Source organism: Coregonus clupeaformis, chromosome 10, assembly GCF_020615455.1.
Source record: "Coregonus clupeaformis isolate EN_2021a chromosome 10, ASM2061545v1, whole genome shotgun sequence".
NCBI lineage: Eukaryota > Metazoa > Chordata > Actinopteri > Salmoniformes > Salmonidae > Coregonus > Coregonus clupeaformis.
In genome coordinates this window covers 39,849,059-39,866,146 of record NC_059201.1, presented here as the reverse complement: position 1 = coordinate 39,866,146, position 17,088 = coordinate 39,849,059, and the positions used below count along the sequence as shown (strand labels likewise).

Genomic DNA, 17,088 nt, shown 5'->3' with positions numbered 1-17,088 from the left:
CTTGGTAAAATAGCCCTTACACCGCCTGGAGGTGTGTTGGGTCATTGTCCTGTTGGAAAACAAATGATAGTCTCACTAAGCCCAAACCAGATGGGATGGCGTATCGCTGCAGAATGTTGTGGTAGTCATGCTGGTAAAGTGTGCCTTGAATTCTAAATAAATCACAGACAGTGTCAACAGCAAAGCACCCCCACACCATAACACCTCCTCCATGATTTACAGTGGGAAATACAGTGCCTTGCAGAAGTATTCATCCCCCTTGGCATTTTTCCTATTTTGTTGCATTACAAACTGTAATTTAAATGGATTTTTATTTGGATTTCATGTAATGGACAAAATAGTCCAAATTGGTGAAGTGAAATGAAAAAAAATGACTTGTTTCAAATAACAGAAAAGTGGTGCATGCATATGTACAGTCGTGGTCAAAAGTTTTGAGAATAACACAAGTATTGGTCTTCACAAAGTTCGCTGCTTCAGTGTTATGAGATATTTTTGTCAGATGTTACTATGGTATACTGAAGTATAATTACAAGCATTCCATAAGTGTCAAAGGCTTTTATTGACAATTACAGTGGGGGGGAAAAGTATTTAGTCAGCCACCAATTGTGCAAGTTCTCCCACTTAAAAAGATGAGAGAGGCCTGTAACTTTCATCATAGGTACACGTCAACTATGACAGACAAATTGAGAGAAGAAAATTCCAGAAAATCACATTGTAGGATTTTTAATGAATTTATTTGCAAATTATGGTGGAAAATAAGTATTTGGTCACCTACAAACAAGCAAGATTTCTGGCTCTCACAGACCTGTAACTTCTTCTTTAAGAGGCTCCTCTGTCCTCCACTCGTTACCTGTATTAATGGCACCTGTTTGAACTTGTTATCAGTATAAAAGACACCTGTCCACAACCTCAAACAGTCACACTCCAAACTCAACTATGGCCAAGACCAAAGAGCTGTCAAAGGACACCAGAAACAAAATTGTAGACCTGCACCAGGCTGGGAAGACTGAATCTGCAATAGGTAAGCAACTTGGTTTGAAGAAATCAACTGTGGGAGCAATTATTAGTAAATGGAAGACATACAAGTTTGCTAGAGTGCATTTGGATGATCCAGAAAAGGATTGGGAGAATGTCATATGGTCAGATGAAACCAAAATATAACTTTTTGGTAAAAACTCAACTCGTCGTGTTTGGAGGACAAAGAATGCTGAGTTGCATCCAAAGAACACCATACCTACTGTGAAGCATGGGGGTGGAAACATCATGCTTTGGGGCTGTTTTTCTGCAAAGGGACCAGGATGACTGATCCGTGTAAAGGAAAGAATGAATGGGGCCATGTATCGTGAGATTTTGAGTGAAAACCTCCTTCCATCAGCAAGGGCATTGAAGATGAAACGTGGCTGGGTCTTTCAGCATGACAATGATCCCAAACACACCGCCCGGGCAACGAAGAAATGGCTTCGTAAGAAGCATTTCAAGGTCCTGGAGTGGCCTAGCCAGTCTCCAGATCTCAACCCCATAGAAAATCTTTGGAGGGAGTTGAAAGTCTGTGTTGCCCAGCGACAGCCCCAAAACATCACTGCTCTAGAGGAGATCTGCATGGAGGAATGGGCCAAAATACCAGCAACAGTGTGTGAAAACCTTGTGAAGACTTGCAGAAAACGTTTGACCTGTGTCATTGCCAACAAAGGGTATATAACAAAGTATTTAGAAACTTTTGTTATTGACCAAATACTTATTTTCCACCATAATTTGCAAATAAATTCATTAAAAATCCTACAATGTGATTTTCTGGAGAAAAAAAATCTCATTTTGTCTGTCATAGTTGACGTGTACCTATGATGAAAATTACAGGCCTCTCTCATTTTTTTAAGTGGGAGAACTTGCACAATTGGTGGCTGACTAAATAATTTTTTTCCCCACTGTACATTAAGTTTATGCAAAGAGTCAATATTTGCAGTGTTGACCCTTCTTTTTCAAGACCTCTGCAATCCACCCTGGCATGCTGTCATTTAACTTCTGGGCCACATCCCGACTGATGGCAGCCCATTCTTGCATAATCAATGCTTGGAGTTTGTGGGTTTTTATTTGTCCACCCGCCTCTTGAGGATCGACCACAAGATCTCAATGGGATTAAGGTCTGGGGAGTTTCCTGGCCATGGACCCAAAATGTCGATGTTTTGTTCCCCGAGCCACTTAGTTATCACTTTTGCCTTATGGCAAGGTGCTCCATCATGCTGGAAAAGGCATTGGTTGTCACTAAACTGTTCTTGGATGGTTGGGAGAAGTTGCTCTCGGAGGATGTGTTGGTACCATTCTTTATTCATGGCTGTGTCCTTAGGCAAAATTGTGAGTGAGCCCACTCCCTTGGCTGAGAAGCAACCCCACACACGAATGGTCTCAGGATGCTTTACTGTTGGCATGACACAGGACTGATGGTAGCGCTCACCTTGTGTTCTCCGGACAAGGTGTTTTCCGGATGCCCCGAACAATCGGAAAGGGGATTCATCAGAGAAAATGACTTTATCCCAGTCCTCAGCAGTCCAATCCCTGTACCTTTTGCAGAATATCAGTCTGTCCCTGATGTTTTTCCTGGACTGAAAAAGAAGTGGCTTCTTTGCTGCCCTTCTTGACACCAGGCCATCCTCCAAAAGTCTTCTCTTCACTGTGCGTGCAGATGCACTCACACCAGCCTGCTGCCATTCCTGAGCAAGCTCTGCACTGGTGGTGCCCCGATCCCGCAGCTGAATCAACTTTAGGAGACGGTCCTGGCGCTTGCTGGACTTTTTTGGGCGCCCTGACGCCTTCTTCACAACAATTTAACCTCTCTCCTTGAAGTTCTTGATGATCAAACTTTTGACCACGACTGTATTCACCCCCTTTGCTATGAAGCCCCTAAATAAGATGTGGTGCAACCAATTACCTTCAGAAGTCACATAATTAGTTAAATAAAATCCACCTGTGTGCAATCTAAGTGTCACATGATCTCAGTATATATACACCTGTTCTGAAAGGCCCCAGAGTCTGCAACACCACTAAGCAAGGGGCACCACCAAGCAAGACCAAGGAGCTCTCCAAACAGGTCAGGGACAAAGTTGTGGAGAAGTACAGATCAGAGTTGGGTTATAAAAAAATATCCGAAACTTTGAACATCGCACGGAACACCATTAAATCCATTATAAAAAAATGGAAATAATATGGCAACACAACAAACCTGCCAAGAGAGGGCCGCCCACCAAAACTCACGGACCAGGCAAGGAGGGCATTAATCAGAGAGGCAACAAAGAGACGAAAGATAACCCTGAAGGAGCTGCAAAGCTCCACAGCGGAGATTGGTGTATCTGTCCATAGGACCACTTTAAGCCGTACACTCCACAGAGCTGGGCTTTACGGAAGAGTGTCCAGAAAAAAGCCATTGCTTAAAGAAAAGAATAAGCAAACACGTTCGGTGTTCGCCATAAGCCATGTGGGAGACTCCCCAAACATATGAAAGAAGGTACTCTGGTCAGATGAGACTAAAATTGAGAGCTGGTTGAGAGAATGCCAAGAGTGTGCAAAAGCTGTCATCAAGGCAAAGGGTGGCTGTTTGAAGAATCTCAAATATAAAATATATTTTCATTTGTTTAACACTTTTTTGGTTACTACATGATTCCATATGTGTTATTTCATAGTTTTGATGTCTTCACTATTATTCTACAATGTAAAAAATAGCAAAAATCAAGAAAAACCCTTGAATGAGTAGGTGTGTCCAAACTTTTGACTGGTACTGTATATATATAAAACTACAACTAAAGACACACACATTTACATAAATAGTTTTTGATAACAATAAGTATTTGTTTAATTATTTTTCTGTACCAGTTGCCATTTCCTGCAGTCAATGACCAAAAGCACCCTCTTTGACCTCATGGGTGTAATATTATTCATATTGTTTATAATTTCATAATTAATCAAATAAAAACATGTTTTTTTACGATGAAAATCCGCTGTTTCTTTGTCAAACAGTTTTGTTATATTTCAGTCTCCTGAGATGTATATAAAGTGTAATGTTGGGATGCAAACTCAAAATGTAATAGATATGAACTCTATACTATATCTGACATGATACAGGTGTCTTCTTTTTTTGAAGCCCATAATCATGTCTGTGAGGTGTATACTTTTGTTTCAAAGTAGATTTGTTTAGGACTACCAAGAAACACTTTGTGTTACCCTGATTTAGCCCACTGCAGTAAAAGGTTAACGGTGAAGCATACTGTACCTCCCTGCATCTTTGTATACAGTATCACCAAACCTTCCAGCACTGAATGAATGGCTTTAGGGGGGAACTATTACAACTGATCAACTTCCCTGATGATTTACTATTGGACAATCTGAGAAAGGAAGTCCTTTTTATGAGTAAACAGGAGGTGGATGAGAAGAGTATGAATAACATGATGGGCGTGGTCCTTTCAGATGTCAATGTTATCAAAATAAAGAGAATCACTTAACGCTGACTGTCAATCAGGCCTATTGATGACATCAACTACTTATAATAACCTGTAAACTGTTAGGGAAAGGGGATACCTAGTCAGTTGCACAACTGAATGCATTCAACTGAGTGGTTGTTTTGGGAGTTAATTGCCTTGCTCAAGGGCAGAACGGCAGATTTTTCCACTTTGCTGGCTCGGGGATTCCAACAAGCAACCTTCCGGTTACTGTCCCAACACTCTAACCCCTGTATCTAATCAATGGAAGATGGAATTCAAATTATGGAATTAAAAGTTAAAGGAGAAGGATAGGCTACAACGACCAAGAGCCAACAGGTAGGCTGCTACTTAATATTCTGAATGGAGTTGTTATGTGTAACTGTAGGATGAGAAAGCGCATGCACTGCAGCCTCAGTTAGCCTAGTTAGCTAACATTAGCTAGCTTAACGAGCTTCTCCCGGTTTGATGCAGTCAAGACAGGTACTACGTAATCATATTTGATGATAAATAACCTAGCTATGGCAGCTATTAGTCTACCATAGCGCGAGTCGGCTTGGTTGGTTGCTGTCTCTCATCTCTCCCTCCCTCCTCCCTGCTCACCCTGTCACTAGCTCACAGTACGGCCCCTCCCCCTGCCTGCTAGAGCTGCACATCTCCCTCCTCTGGCGCTTTATCAGTTCCGGTTAATAAAGTAGGTATACAAAAATTATTTTCTGTTGCTTCCCTCACTCTGATCGGATCAGACCGGGTCTGGATCCGACCAGGTCTATATGGAACGGGTCTAGTTGTGTTCGGGTCCGTTCGGAACGGGTCTCTATATTTAAAAAATATATATGTACGCATATCGGGTCTGGGTGGGAAAGCCCCTGGTCTATTTCGGAAAGGGTCCAACTTTTTGGACCCTTGGAGACCTCTAGTTTGAAGTAGTCATGTCAATCGAACAAAAAAGTAATCTGTGACTCTGACATTGGTTGTTTTCCTGTCCGAATACATTGCAGATGCATGCCAGATATCACTACGCTTGGATAGGTGTTTAACTATCAGCTAACCCCATCATATGATATTGCAATCTGATGCCGAATGCACAGTCGATGACGTGGCACGCAACCATTGGTTGATGCAATGCAACTTCTGCACATCTAGTTGTGCTTTCAAAATAACTTGGGAACTCAGAGCCTCCCGAGTTCAAATTTGAGGATTTTTTTGCGTAGAGCTTCCGATTGGTTGAATCTGATATTTTCCAAGTGGGAAACTTGGAACTCATCTTTCTACAACAAGTTTCCATGTTGGAAATGTCCGTTTCTGAGTTGTCTTGAACGCAGCATAGTGAGGCAGGAACATGACCATTGACTTCAGTGGCAGATGGGTAAAGAATGTGATTATTTGCATGTACTTGACAATTATGCATTGAAATATTTGCACTAAAAACATATTGCAGTACGCATTATAGCCTAGCCTAGTATATAAAATATCCCCAAGCCTGGTCATTTCAGGTTTCTTTATTTATATGATGATGAACTTTATTGCTATTAGGCCCAGGGCATGAGTTATATCCCTTCAAATCAAATCAAATCAAATTTGATTGTCAAATACACGTGTTTACCAGATGTTATAGCGGGTGTAGCGAAATGCTTGTGCTTCTAGCTCAGACAGTGCAGTAATATCTTACAATTTCACAACATATACCCAATACACACAAAAAAGTAAGGAATGGGATTTAAGAATATATACATATATGGACAAGCAATGACAGAGCGGCATGGACTAAGATACAGAAGAATATTATAGAATAGAATGCAGAATATACATATGAGATGAGTAGTGCAAGATATGTAAACATTATTAAAGTGACTAGTGTTCCATTTCTTAAAGTGGCCAGTGATTTCAATAGGCAGCAGCATACTGTGAATTGTGTTTCTGTTAATAAGGTATAGTAAATCAATGAGCAGAGTACACATAAATTAATATATCATTTGACTTTTAGTTAAATTACTCATTCTGAATACTTCGTTTGGAATGCAGGGCTGGTTCATGAGCCTAGCAACAGCAGTTATCCGCCAATCGCAGCGGAGAAAGAATGAGGTGGGAGGGGTTTGATGCACGGTCCTCATTCACCAAGCCATGAGGAGTCACACCCTCTTCTTCAATGTATATCATATCAATTGTCTATGGAGGAAATAAACCAAACCAAATTATTAGTCTTACATGAGGAAAAATACTAAGAATTAGCACATCATAGAATTCAGTACTTTTAAAATACTCACTTATTGCCTCTCTCTGCACTGTGCACTGTGCACTCACTCATAATGTTTATAAACACTTGAACATGTAATTGGCAGATGTATCATTCTGCAGAACGTAATGTACTAGTGGCTGGCTACCTAAATAAAAAAGATGCTGCAAAGTTGTCATGTTATTTAAGAGGGTATGATATTTGGCCCCGCCTTTTATAAAGCGACAGGAAGCGCCTCCACTTTACCTAGTGATTTGCCAGTGTTTAGAAAAAAGTAGTAAGGCCGAAGTTAAATCGAAGGATTTGATCGAAGACATCCGCAACAGTTTCTGCCAGTTTAGTGTAAAATCTATGTGTGACCAACCTCGAATGTGGTTTGATAAGAAGAACCAAGTGAAAAACATGATTTCGTTCATGCACTAAATGTGGCAGTATAGCCTGCTAACGTTAAAGAAAACGTAAAGACACGTGGTAAGTAGCCTATTACATACAATTGAGTTAAAATTCTGTTCACATCATCTTGTAAAATATTTCTTAAAAACAAATGTCGCAATGTATTCCTGCTAGTTTGGGGCACTGTTTACATATCAACTCATAATCACACAAGTTCTGCACAACTTGTTGCATGAATTTACTATTGCCGCTAAAAACGTGTTTTGCCATGGCAAAAATAAGTATAGAACCATGTTTTAACATATACGACTTTTTGCCACGTCAGATGTTAAACTGCATTTGAAAAGTATTGTGGCCTATTCTCTGTGTTGTCTGAGAAGAGAACTATGGAGGAACACCACGTGTCGAGGGGGTGCTTTCGTTTTCATGCTTTATGCCACGAGTTCTGTCCAATATTTTGGTAACATTAGCACATTTTGCTTACTTAGGTTATTTGATCAGAAAATACTTGGACAACTACATTTAATTAAATTATGTTTATTAACATTATATGGAGGTAGGTAGATTAACAATGAAAGTTGTCCTACCTTTTGTTTCTTGGGTAGAATATAGGACCACATCAGTAAATAATTCAGAACAAATTTCAGATGTCTTTGATGCACCGTTACATATAGAAAAGTATACAAATTTGTCATATACTATTGATAATTTACACCTGTGAACCATGTGACCACGTTTAGCTACACCTATTGTGTACCTAATGGCTCTAGGGGGAGCTAAGGATGGCAATTTGTTAAAAGCATTTATGGCCGGTTTCCCGGACCCAGATTAAGACTAGTCGTGGATTTAAGCCTAGTCTTCCTTACTCATTCTTAGTGGAGAATCTGTATTAAATTAGCCTTTTAGTCCAGGACTGGGCTTAATCTCTGTCCGAGAAACCAACCACTGTTTTGCTCCATTCAGTGGAACTACCTCTGTTTGCACCCTTAGTTAACAGAATTTAGATAATATAAATAATATATGTATAATATGCCATTTAGCAGACGCTTTTATCCAAAGCGACTTACAGTCATGCGTGCATAATTTTTTTTTTGTGTATGGGTAGTCCCGGGGATCGAACCCACTACCTTTGCGTTACAAGCGCCGTGCTCTACCAGCTGAGCTACAGAGGACCACGATGGCATACACACTGTCAATATAACAGGCCACATTATTACCCATATATTATTAGTTATATGGTGACTTAGGCTACTCTTCCTGCATTTAGCCTACTTCCTTTCTTGTTCACATACTTTGTACAGTATGCAGATTGATTGATCACAAGTTACTTCAGTTCTGTAGGGAATATAAAGCGCCGTGGTGGTGGCATCATTCTGTCTCATGTCTAATGTCTCTGAGTCATTCTCTCTCTCTCCCCCTCGCCGACTTATGTCTGCAGGGAGCCTGTGCTGTGTGGTTGACCACTGGAATGTCTTGTTGACTGAACTCTTGTCTCATTGGATATCAGGTCAGATTCCAACCCAATTCAGTCACATACACACACACTTTCCGACAACCTCTTCCGCTCTGGAATGCAGAGGTGACCTCAGCTAATGAGGTCTAGTGCACTAGAAGGTGAAAGACCGTGGAGGTGGACCTCCATTTTCGAGAGCACGGTGACAGAGGGGATTGGAGGGGACAGTGTCTTACTGTAGAAGGAAAATGTAGTCATACGTACCTATTTTTCTGTCTGTCAACCAGACCATGGCACAGGGCAGTGGGGTCCAGTATGAGCCAGTGGCAGAGATTGGAGGGGGTGCGTACGGAACGGTGTACAAGGCTCGGGACCTGGAGAGTGGCCAGTTTGTTGCTCTGAAGAGCGTTCGCGTCCAGACGGACCAAGATGGCCTCCCCATCTCCACGGTCCGAGAAGTGGCCTTGCTGAAGCGACTGGAGCAGTTTGACCATCCCAACGTGGTCAAGTAAGAACACATTTATTACATTTTTTGTACGATTTTATCTTTTATAAACAATCCAAACGACAACATAATACAAACATCAAATGCATCATGCCTACCCAGACCAACTAGCACACACCCCCATCTCCAGCGCCCGCATCACTTTCCGCCACACGGCCTGAAACTGCACCATTTTGTTTCTCCGTAGCCCACACACTCTCAGTATTTAAATAATAAATCATTGGATTTTTCCATTGTGTTAATGATGGCAGATTGAATGATTTCCACGTTTTTAGTATACGTTTTTTCAAGATGAGTGATGAGAAGAGAATCGTCCAACCCATCGGGTATCTCACTACACCCCCATATGCCATGTCTTGAAATATGCAGACAGGCGGATTAAAAGTATGTTTACATTGTAATACTTCTGACAGCCAACTTTCTAGCTCTGCCCACAACTTCCGGACTTCATAGCTTTCCAGAAAGCATGGATTATTGAGTCATTATTAGTTTTACACTTAAGACATGACTCTGCTGTTGTGCTGTAGAATTTGTGAATTTTGTCTCTTGTATAATACATTCTATACATTAGTTTATACTGGATTAAGCGTACATTTTCATTAACTGTGATTGTTAGTTATGCTCCAACTTAACATCCATCTTGTGACAACTTCAGTTCTCAAGTCTTGGTTCCAATAGTTTATATTTTTTTCTAAGAGATTGTCAGTTGGATATGCTCTCTGCAAGGTTTTGTATATTTTCCCTATCATATGAACATCCTTTTCTGACTCAAATAAGATTCACTCAAGGTTGCTCAGATGTCCAAAAGATAAAGAATTGTGATATGTAACTTTTAAGTTGCATATATTTGAAACTATCTACATTGGTCAGTCCAAAATTACTTTAGGAAATAATGGAAATAAATGTATTTCCTGTTACCAAGTCATTTACAGTTTCTATGACTTTAGTTTTCCATGTGGACCACTTATCTGTGAATTCTGAAAAGCTATCCAATGATTTTTCCATAAGGTTGTGGTTTTAGGAAGTGATATTGGTTAGTGTAGAATACATTTCATTTTCTTCCATATTGTTATAGTAGTGTTCTTAACTATGTTAACTAAGTTGTTAATGTTCTTAGCTTTATCCTTTGAAAATAGACACGTAAAAATATTCTGGGGATGAGCATGCGCATCTTCAATATGTACCCATTGTTCCTCTTTAGTGCATTTAACTATATGTCGCAAGTCTTGGGTTGTGTGTTGATACAATTCCAAGTCAGGAAAGTTAAAATCACCCTCAGACTTAGGAAGATTTAAGACGTTAGTTTTTATTCTATACGTTTTATTTGTCCATATAAAGTCTTATGACCAAGTGTACTTTTTTAAAGAATGTCTTCAGTGGGGCAATTGTTATTACCGAAAATAAATACAAAAACTTTGGCAGTCATGCCATTCTAAAGAGGTTTTAAGAACACATTTATTCATTGAACCTTTATTTATAGTGATAGTTCATAGATTGTCAGATGTTCTCCAGCCAGAAAAGAGGTCTAGTTTTGAGATTAGTTCACGTCCCACGCCATCTTTTGTGTAGATCTAGGATTAACTGACAAAACCGCATACTCTCACTTTCAACCAGAAAATTGTAGCGGTAAAAGGGGAATGAATGGAATAACGGAAGCAACACACCCATTCACGTTCATTGTTTCCACTTAACACATAATAGCACCTTTTGAAATGCATAAATATGCACACACTCGAACAAACACATTCACACAGTCACAAATGCTTTAATTCACACATTGTGGTGTTTTTGTTGCGACTTGTAGCCTGTGACTTTAGTTTTGACCTGATCACCTGTATCTTGTGCAACCCTACGCCCACATAACATAATAACTCTGTGGAATGCCTAAAAACTGACTGGTATGTCTATGATAAGCAGGTTCTATAAAGGTTATTAGCTAGCGACTGGCTCACCATGGCATGCCCCGCCTCTCATTCAAATTATGGCGATTGACCATGAGCTTGTCTGTGTATTAAGAGATCCCACACATCAGTGTTTCCCCTGTATTAACTTAGCAGCGGCGCCTCTACATTTACATTTTAGTCATTTAGCAGACGCTCTTTTCCAGAGCGACTTAGTGAGTGCATACATTATTATTTTTATTTTTTTCATACTGGCCCCCCGTGGGAATCGAACCCACAACCCTGGCGTTGCAAACACCATGCTCTACCAACTGAGCTACATCCCTGCCAGCCATTCCCTCCCCTACCCTGGACGACGCTGGGCCAATTGTGCACCGCCCCATGGGTCTATTCAGTGTTGTTGTGGACGAGCACTAGTTTAAAAGTTGGGAATGTGCGAGATCCATCAAATCAAACCGGCTCCTTGGGAGCGGAGCACCCTCACTGGATTGTATGGAATGAGCATGTCTGTCAGATAAGAGGGGGCAAGGCTATGCAGTGCTTTAAAAGTTAAGAGTAAGATCTTAAAATCAGACTGATACTTTACAGGCAGCCAGTGTAGTGCTGATAAAACTGGAGTGATGTGCTTGTGCCTTCTTGTGTTGGTTAAAATGCGAGCTGCAGTGTTCTGTACAAGTTGTAGGCTTTTAATAGTGGAGTCTGAGCAGCTGGAGATTAAACAAATGCATGGACCAATTTTTTTGCATCTGTTTGAGAGATTAAGTGTCTAATTATGGAAATGTTTTGTTTTGGATATGCTTTTTATGTAGTTGTCAAAAGTGAGGCTGGGGTCAAAGGTGACAGTAAGATTTAACAACCATGTTTGGTGTAATGAGGCAACCATCAATGTTGAGGGTGAGGTCTGACACTGAGTTTCTTGTGGCCAAGTGCCATCATTTCTGTCTTTTCAGAGTTTAAAAGCAAGAAGTTGGTTGTCATAATTATAATTAGAAAAACTTTATTGTCCACGCAATGTGGAAATTTGTCTTTGGCTTCACCACATAAAAACAGACATAAAACGCCATCGTGAGAAAATAATTCTCGATCATTAAATAAACTGTACAAGTACAAAAGCACTACAGTGCCAGTGTACTGTAACTGTATTTAACATCTGTGATGCACACCTCAAGGCGGGATGACTTTTAAAAGTATTGTCTGGTTTAAAAGAGAAATACAATTGGGTGTCATCAGCATTGCAATGAAAGTGCATGTCATTACCAAGGGGTAGCATGTGTGAAGAAAATAAGGGGTCCAAGCACAGAACCTTGAGGAATGCCAAATTCAACCATGGAACGTTCAGATGAATTATCACACACACTCTGTATGTGTAAACTGGGCTCATGGACGTGTCTGTGTGTTATGTGTTTGACTGTATGTGTACGCTAGGCTCATTTGTGTGTGTGTGTGCGTGTACATCAGGCTCATGGACGTGTGTGCCACTCTGAGGACGGATCAGGAGACTAAAGTCACCCTGGTGTTTGAGCACGTGGACCAGGACCTGAAGACCTACCTAGAGAAGGCCCCCGCCCCAGGACTGCCCTCCAACCGCATCAGAGTAAGAAGCCCCCTCGGGTTCCTGTAAACCATGTTAAATAAACATATTAGGTCCCTGTAAACCATGTTAAAAGGATAGTACATCCTAAACAAATTTTCAATAATCTTCTACTTACCTTTGCTGTGTCACTTGACTGGCCCCTGCCCTCTCTATATGGCTGGATATGTTGGACCGTTGTGTGGACCGAGCCTGGTGCACATGTTAAATGTGTCCCCCTGTGTGTGTTAGGACCTGATGCGTCAGTTGCTGTGCGGCCTGTCATTCCTCCACTCGAACCGTGTGGTGCACCGGGACCTGAAGCCAGAGAACATCCTGGTCACCAGCCGTGGTCAGGTGAAGCTGGCCGACTTTGGACTGGCCAGGATCTACAGCTGCCACATGGCCCTCACCCCTGTGGTAGGAACACACACACACACTGGTGGAGAATGGAAAGGGTCTCTGTGCATTCACCATAATGCTTACTTATGCTTTAGTTGGCATAAATATTCATACACATTCATACCTCTCTCCTACTCCCAACTGCCCCTCCATTGATGTCTCTCTCCTCCATGTCTGCCCTAGGTGGTGACTCTGTGGTACAGGCCTCCTGAGGTCCTGCTCCAGTCCACCTACGCCACGCCTGTGGACATCTGGAGCACGGGCTGCATCTTCGCTGAGATGTTCCGACGCAAGTGAGTGGTCAGGGCCAGAGAAGGCTTATTTGACATACTGGGACAATTATTTTAAATACTTTTTTCTCTCTGTATGTTTTATATATATATATATACTACCAGTCAAAAGAAATAACACATATGGAATCATGTAGTAACCAAAAAAGTGTTAAACAAATTAAAATATATTTTATATTTGAGATTCTTCAAATAGCCACCCTTTGCCTTGATGACAGCTTTGAACACTCTTGGCATTCTCCCAACCAGCTTCATGAGGTAGTCACCTGGAATGCATTTCAATTAACAGGTGTGCCTTCTTAAAAGTTAATTTGTGGAATTTATTTCCTTCTTAATACGTTTGAGCCAATCAGTTGTGTTGTGACAAGGTATACAGAAGATAGCCCTATTTGGTAAAAGACCAAGTCCATATTATGGCAAGAACAGTCCATCATTACTTTAAGACATGAAGGTCAGTCAATCCGGAATATTTCAAGAACTTTGAAAGTTCCTTCACGTGCAGTCGCAAAAACCATCAAGCGCTATGATGAAACTGGCTCTCATGAGGACCGCCACAGGAATGGAAGAACCAGTTACCTCTGCTACAGAGGATAAGTTCATTAGAGTTACCAGCCTCAGAAATTGCAGCACAAATAAATGCTTCAGAGTTGAAGTCAGACACATCTCAACATCTGTTCAGAGGGGACTGTGTGAATCAGGCCTTCATGGTCGAATTGCTGCAAAGAAACCACTACTAAAGGACCTGCTTGGGCCAAGAAATACAAGCAATGGACATTAGACTGGTGGAAATGTGTCCTTTGAATTGGAGTCCAAATTGGAGATTTTTGGTTCCAACCGCCGTGTCTTTGTGAGTCGCGGTGTGGGTGAACGGATGATCTCTGCATGTGTCGTTCTCACCGTAAAGCATGGAGGAGGTGGTGTTATGGTGTGGGGGTGCTTTGCTGGTGACACTGTCTGTGATTTATTTAGAATTCAAGGGACACTTAACCAGCATGGTTACCACAGCATTCTGCAGCGACCAACAAGTACAGAGTCGTGTTCATTAGTACCCATAGTAGCAAAATGTTTTGCAATAGAAAATAAAAACAACTGTTTCCTATTGGGAAAGTTCAGGTTGTCCCTCCCAAGTGCTCAGCATATGTGGGAACTCCTTCAAGACTGTTGGAAAAGTATTCCAGGTGAAGCTGGTTGAGAGAATGCCAAGAGTGTGCAAAGCTGTCATCAAGGCAAAGGGTGGCTATTTGAAGAATCTCAAATATAAAATATATGTAACACTTTTTTGGTTGCTCCATATGTGTTATAGTTTTGATGTCTTCACTATTATTCTACATTTAGTAAAAATAAAGAAAAACCATTGATTGAGTAGGTGTGTCCAAACTTTTGACTGGTACTGTACATGTTAGTCTGATATTCTAAAAAGATGCCCATTGGATTAATATATGATATCCCACCCAGCAAGTTACCACATTGGAAAGATGGAGCAAGACAAACCTAATTTGTTTCTGGCTGTAGTGTGACAAGCTCTCATTTCTGTGATTATGCTTCCACCATGTGGGAAATAGAAGTATAGCAGCCTACTGCTGTGGCACTGCAATTAACTAGGACTCAGGGATTCTTCTCTTACCATTATGGCTCCTCGCTATCGGCCACACCAGTGTACACAGGGGAGGGTCAGCCCCGGCCCCTGTAATCTCCCACAGACATGGCCATAGGCCAGCACAATAAAATAGGACTATATGGGAGCAGAGAGACAGACGGTACTGCTTGTGTCACAGCAGGGGAAGTTGGCCAACAGCACATTAACCCAAATCCAATCTTTCTCATGTAGACCGTTGTTCTCTGGAGACTCTGAAATGGACCAATTGGGAAAGATATTCAAGTGAGTATGGGCAGAAATCTCCTCTGCTGTATCCCAAATGGCACCCTATTCTATATAGTGCACTACTTTTGACCAGGGCCTATAGGGTGCAATTTGGGACCCAGTCATCGCCACTTTGGATCAGTCTAACTTCTGTTGATTCTTTCTGAAACACTTATCTGACTGGTTGGCTTGTTCCTTCCTGTCTGCTATTCCACAGTGTGATTGGCCTGCCACCCGAGGAGGAGTGGCCTGCCGATGTCACCCTCTCACGACACAACTTCAGTCCTATCAGCCCACGCCCAATCACAGACTACGTTCCTGAGATCAATGAGCAGGGGGCAGAGCTGCTTTTGGTGAAACTTTTTGGTTTTCTAACCAGCTGTGGGGTGTATTCTGTTTGGTGGAAAAAAAACTTGGGGGGGCGTTGAAATGGTAGAATTGTGAATGTGAATCGTGGCCAAAAGTATATTTATTTACCCGGACCAACACCTGTAAAAGCTATGATTAATGAAATAAAGATATGGAGGTATACAAGATAGGACTTTTAATTGCTACTTGAGTCACATTTGTAAACCTATCCGTTCTGTTTGTTCCCACAGAAAATGCTAACCTTTGACCCTCTAAGAAGAATCTCTGCCCTAAACGCTCAAGAACATCCTTACTTCCAGGAGGATGAGGAGGAAGTGACAAATGGTTGAAATGCAGTGAATGACATCGAAGGATGGGACCGTGAGGAATGGTAACCCTGACTCCATTTAGGTGTATATTGTCATTCAGTGCATTTCAGGCCAGATCCCTGTTGTGGTTCTTTTATTTTAAATGTTTAATGTTACTACAGAAGCCAGTTGCACCCCCTTGAGAATGTATAAGAGTGGAGAAGTGGGGTTTGAGGACCAATACGGATATGAACCTGAAGAAGGATCGACTCTCCTCTCATTCCCCAAATGAATTCCCCAGCCTGGTCTCATAGACTAGACGTAAAATAGTAAATGTAAAAACGACACACTCAAATTTGTGTGATATATTACGTTTGATATGGTTACATAAGACCGATGGTTACTTAAGGCAAAAATGAAAAGGTTGAGAGTTCAAATCTCATCACGAACAACTTAAGCATTTGAGCTAATTAGCAACTTGAACTACTTACTACTTTTTAGCTACTTTGCAACGACATAGCATGGTAACTAACCCTAACCTTTTTAGCTAACCCTTCCCCAAACCTTAACCCTTCCCCAAACCTTAACCCTTCCCCCAACTCTTAAACTTAACCCTAACCCCTAGCCTAGATAACGTTGGGCACCTAGTTAATGTTAGCCACCTAGCTAGAATTCGTAACATATCATACATTTTGTCAATTCGAAACATACTGTACGTTTTGCAAAATCGTAACATATAATACGAATTGCAATTCGTAACATATCATAATGAAATGGGTGATGGACATCCACAAATTAATATACATACCATACAAAACGTAACGCATCATACTAAATGGAGTGTCTCAGATTTACTTACAGAATAATACGAAATGCTCTGAGACCAGGTTGCCAGCACACACACACACACACACACACACATGGAATAACTGTCCTCCTGAGGGGTTATTTTAATATATTATAGCTTAAAGGTCCAATGCATACATTTTTATTACAATATAAAATATTTTCTGTTTTACAATTGAAGTACTTTGCTGTGATTCCCCCCCCCCCTCTCAAAACTGTAAAAAAATAAACCAAAATAGCTTCTTAGCATAGAGCAACTTTTTAAGCAAGAATTTTGCTACGACTGTCGGAGTACTTTGAGTGGGGATGGAAAAACTGAAAAGTAGCTGTTATTGGCAGAGAGGTTTGGAACTCTTTCTTATTGGTCTATTAACAAATTTACCTCCTGGTGATGTCACCAGGTAGGCCAAAATTCCATCCCACCAAAATAGGCAGACATTTCAGGCTCTTACACTTTCACAGCTCTTACACTAAAAGGGCATTATTATTTTCACACTTTCACAGTATTATTC

At 41.1% G+C, this 17,088-nt stretch overlaps 1 protein-coding gene across 2 annotated transcripts; it reads left to right on the top strand.

Moving 5' to 3' along the window:
• The first annotated feature begins 6,908 nt into the window (after nucleotides 1-6,908).
• LOC121575165 (cyclin-dependent kinase 4-like) lies at nucleotides 6,909-16,184 on the top strand. 2 transcript variants are annotated; one of them, XM_041888073.2, is made up of 9 exons: nucleotides 6,909-7,170; nucleotides 8,531-8,599; nucleotides 8,833-9,053; nucleotides 12,410-12,545; nucleotides 12,774-12,941; nucleotides 13,107-13,216; nucleotides 15,042-15,092; nucleotides 15,292-15,427; nucleotides 15,674-16,184. In XM_041888073.2, exons 3-9 carry the CDS (start codon nucleotides 8,836-8,838, stop codon nucleotides 15,770-15,772), a joined length of 918 nt encoding a protein of 305 aa, XP_041744007.1. In that variant the 5' UTR covers nucleotides 6,909-7,170; nucleotides 8,531-8,599; nucleotides 8,833-8,835; the 3' UTR covers nucleotides 15,773-16,184. The 2 variants fall into 2 exon arrangements, with proteins under 2 accessions (XP_041744007.1, XP_041744009.1); XM_041888075.2 differs by lacking the exon at nucleotides 8,531-8,599.
• Nucleotides 16,185-17,088: the final 904 nt, after the last annotated feature.

Coding starts and splice junctions, on each gene's coding strand:
- LOC121575165 (XM_041888075.2), top strand. CDS start 8,836: ATGGCACAGGGCAGTGGGGTCCAGTATGAGCCAGTGGCAGAGATTGGA. Junction 9,054..12,409: donor GACCATCCCAACGTGGTCAA/GTAAGAACACAT, acceptor CGTGTACATCAG/GCTCATGGACGTGTGTGCCA. Junction 15,093..15,291: donor CAATTGGGAAAGATATTCAA/GTGAGTATGGGC, acceptor GCTATTCCACAG/TGTGATTGGCCTGCCACCCG.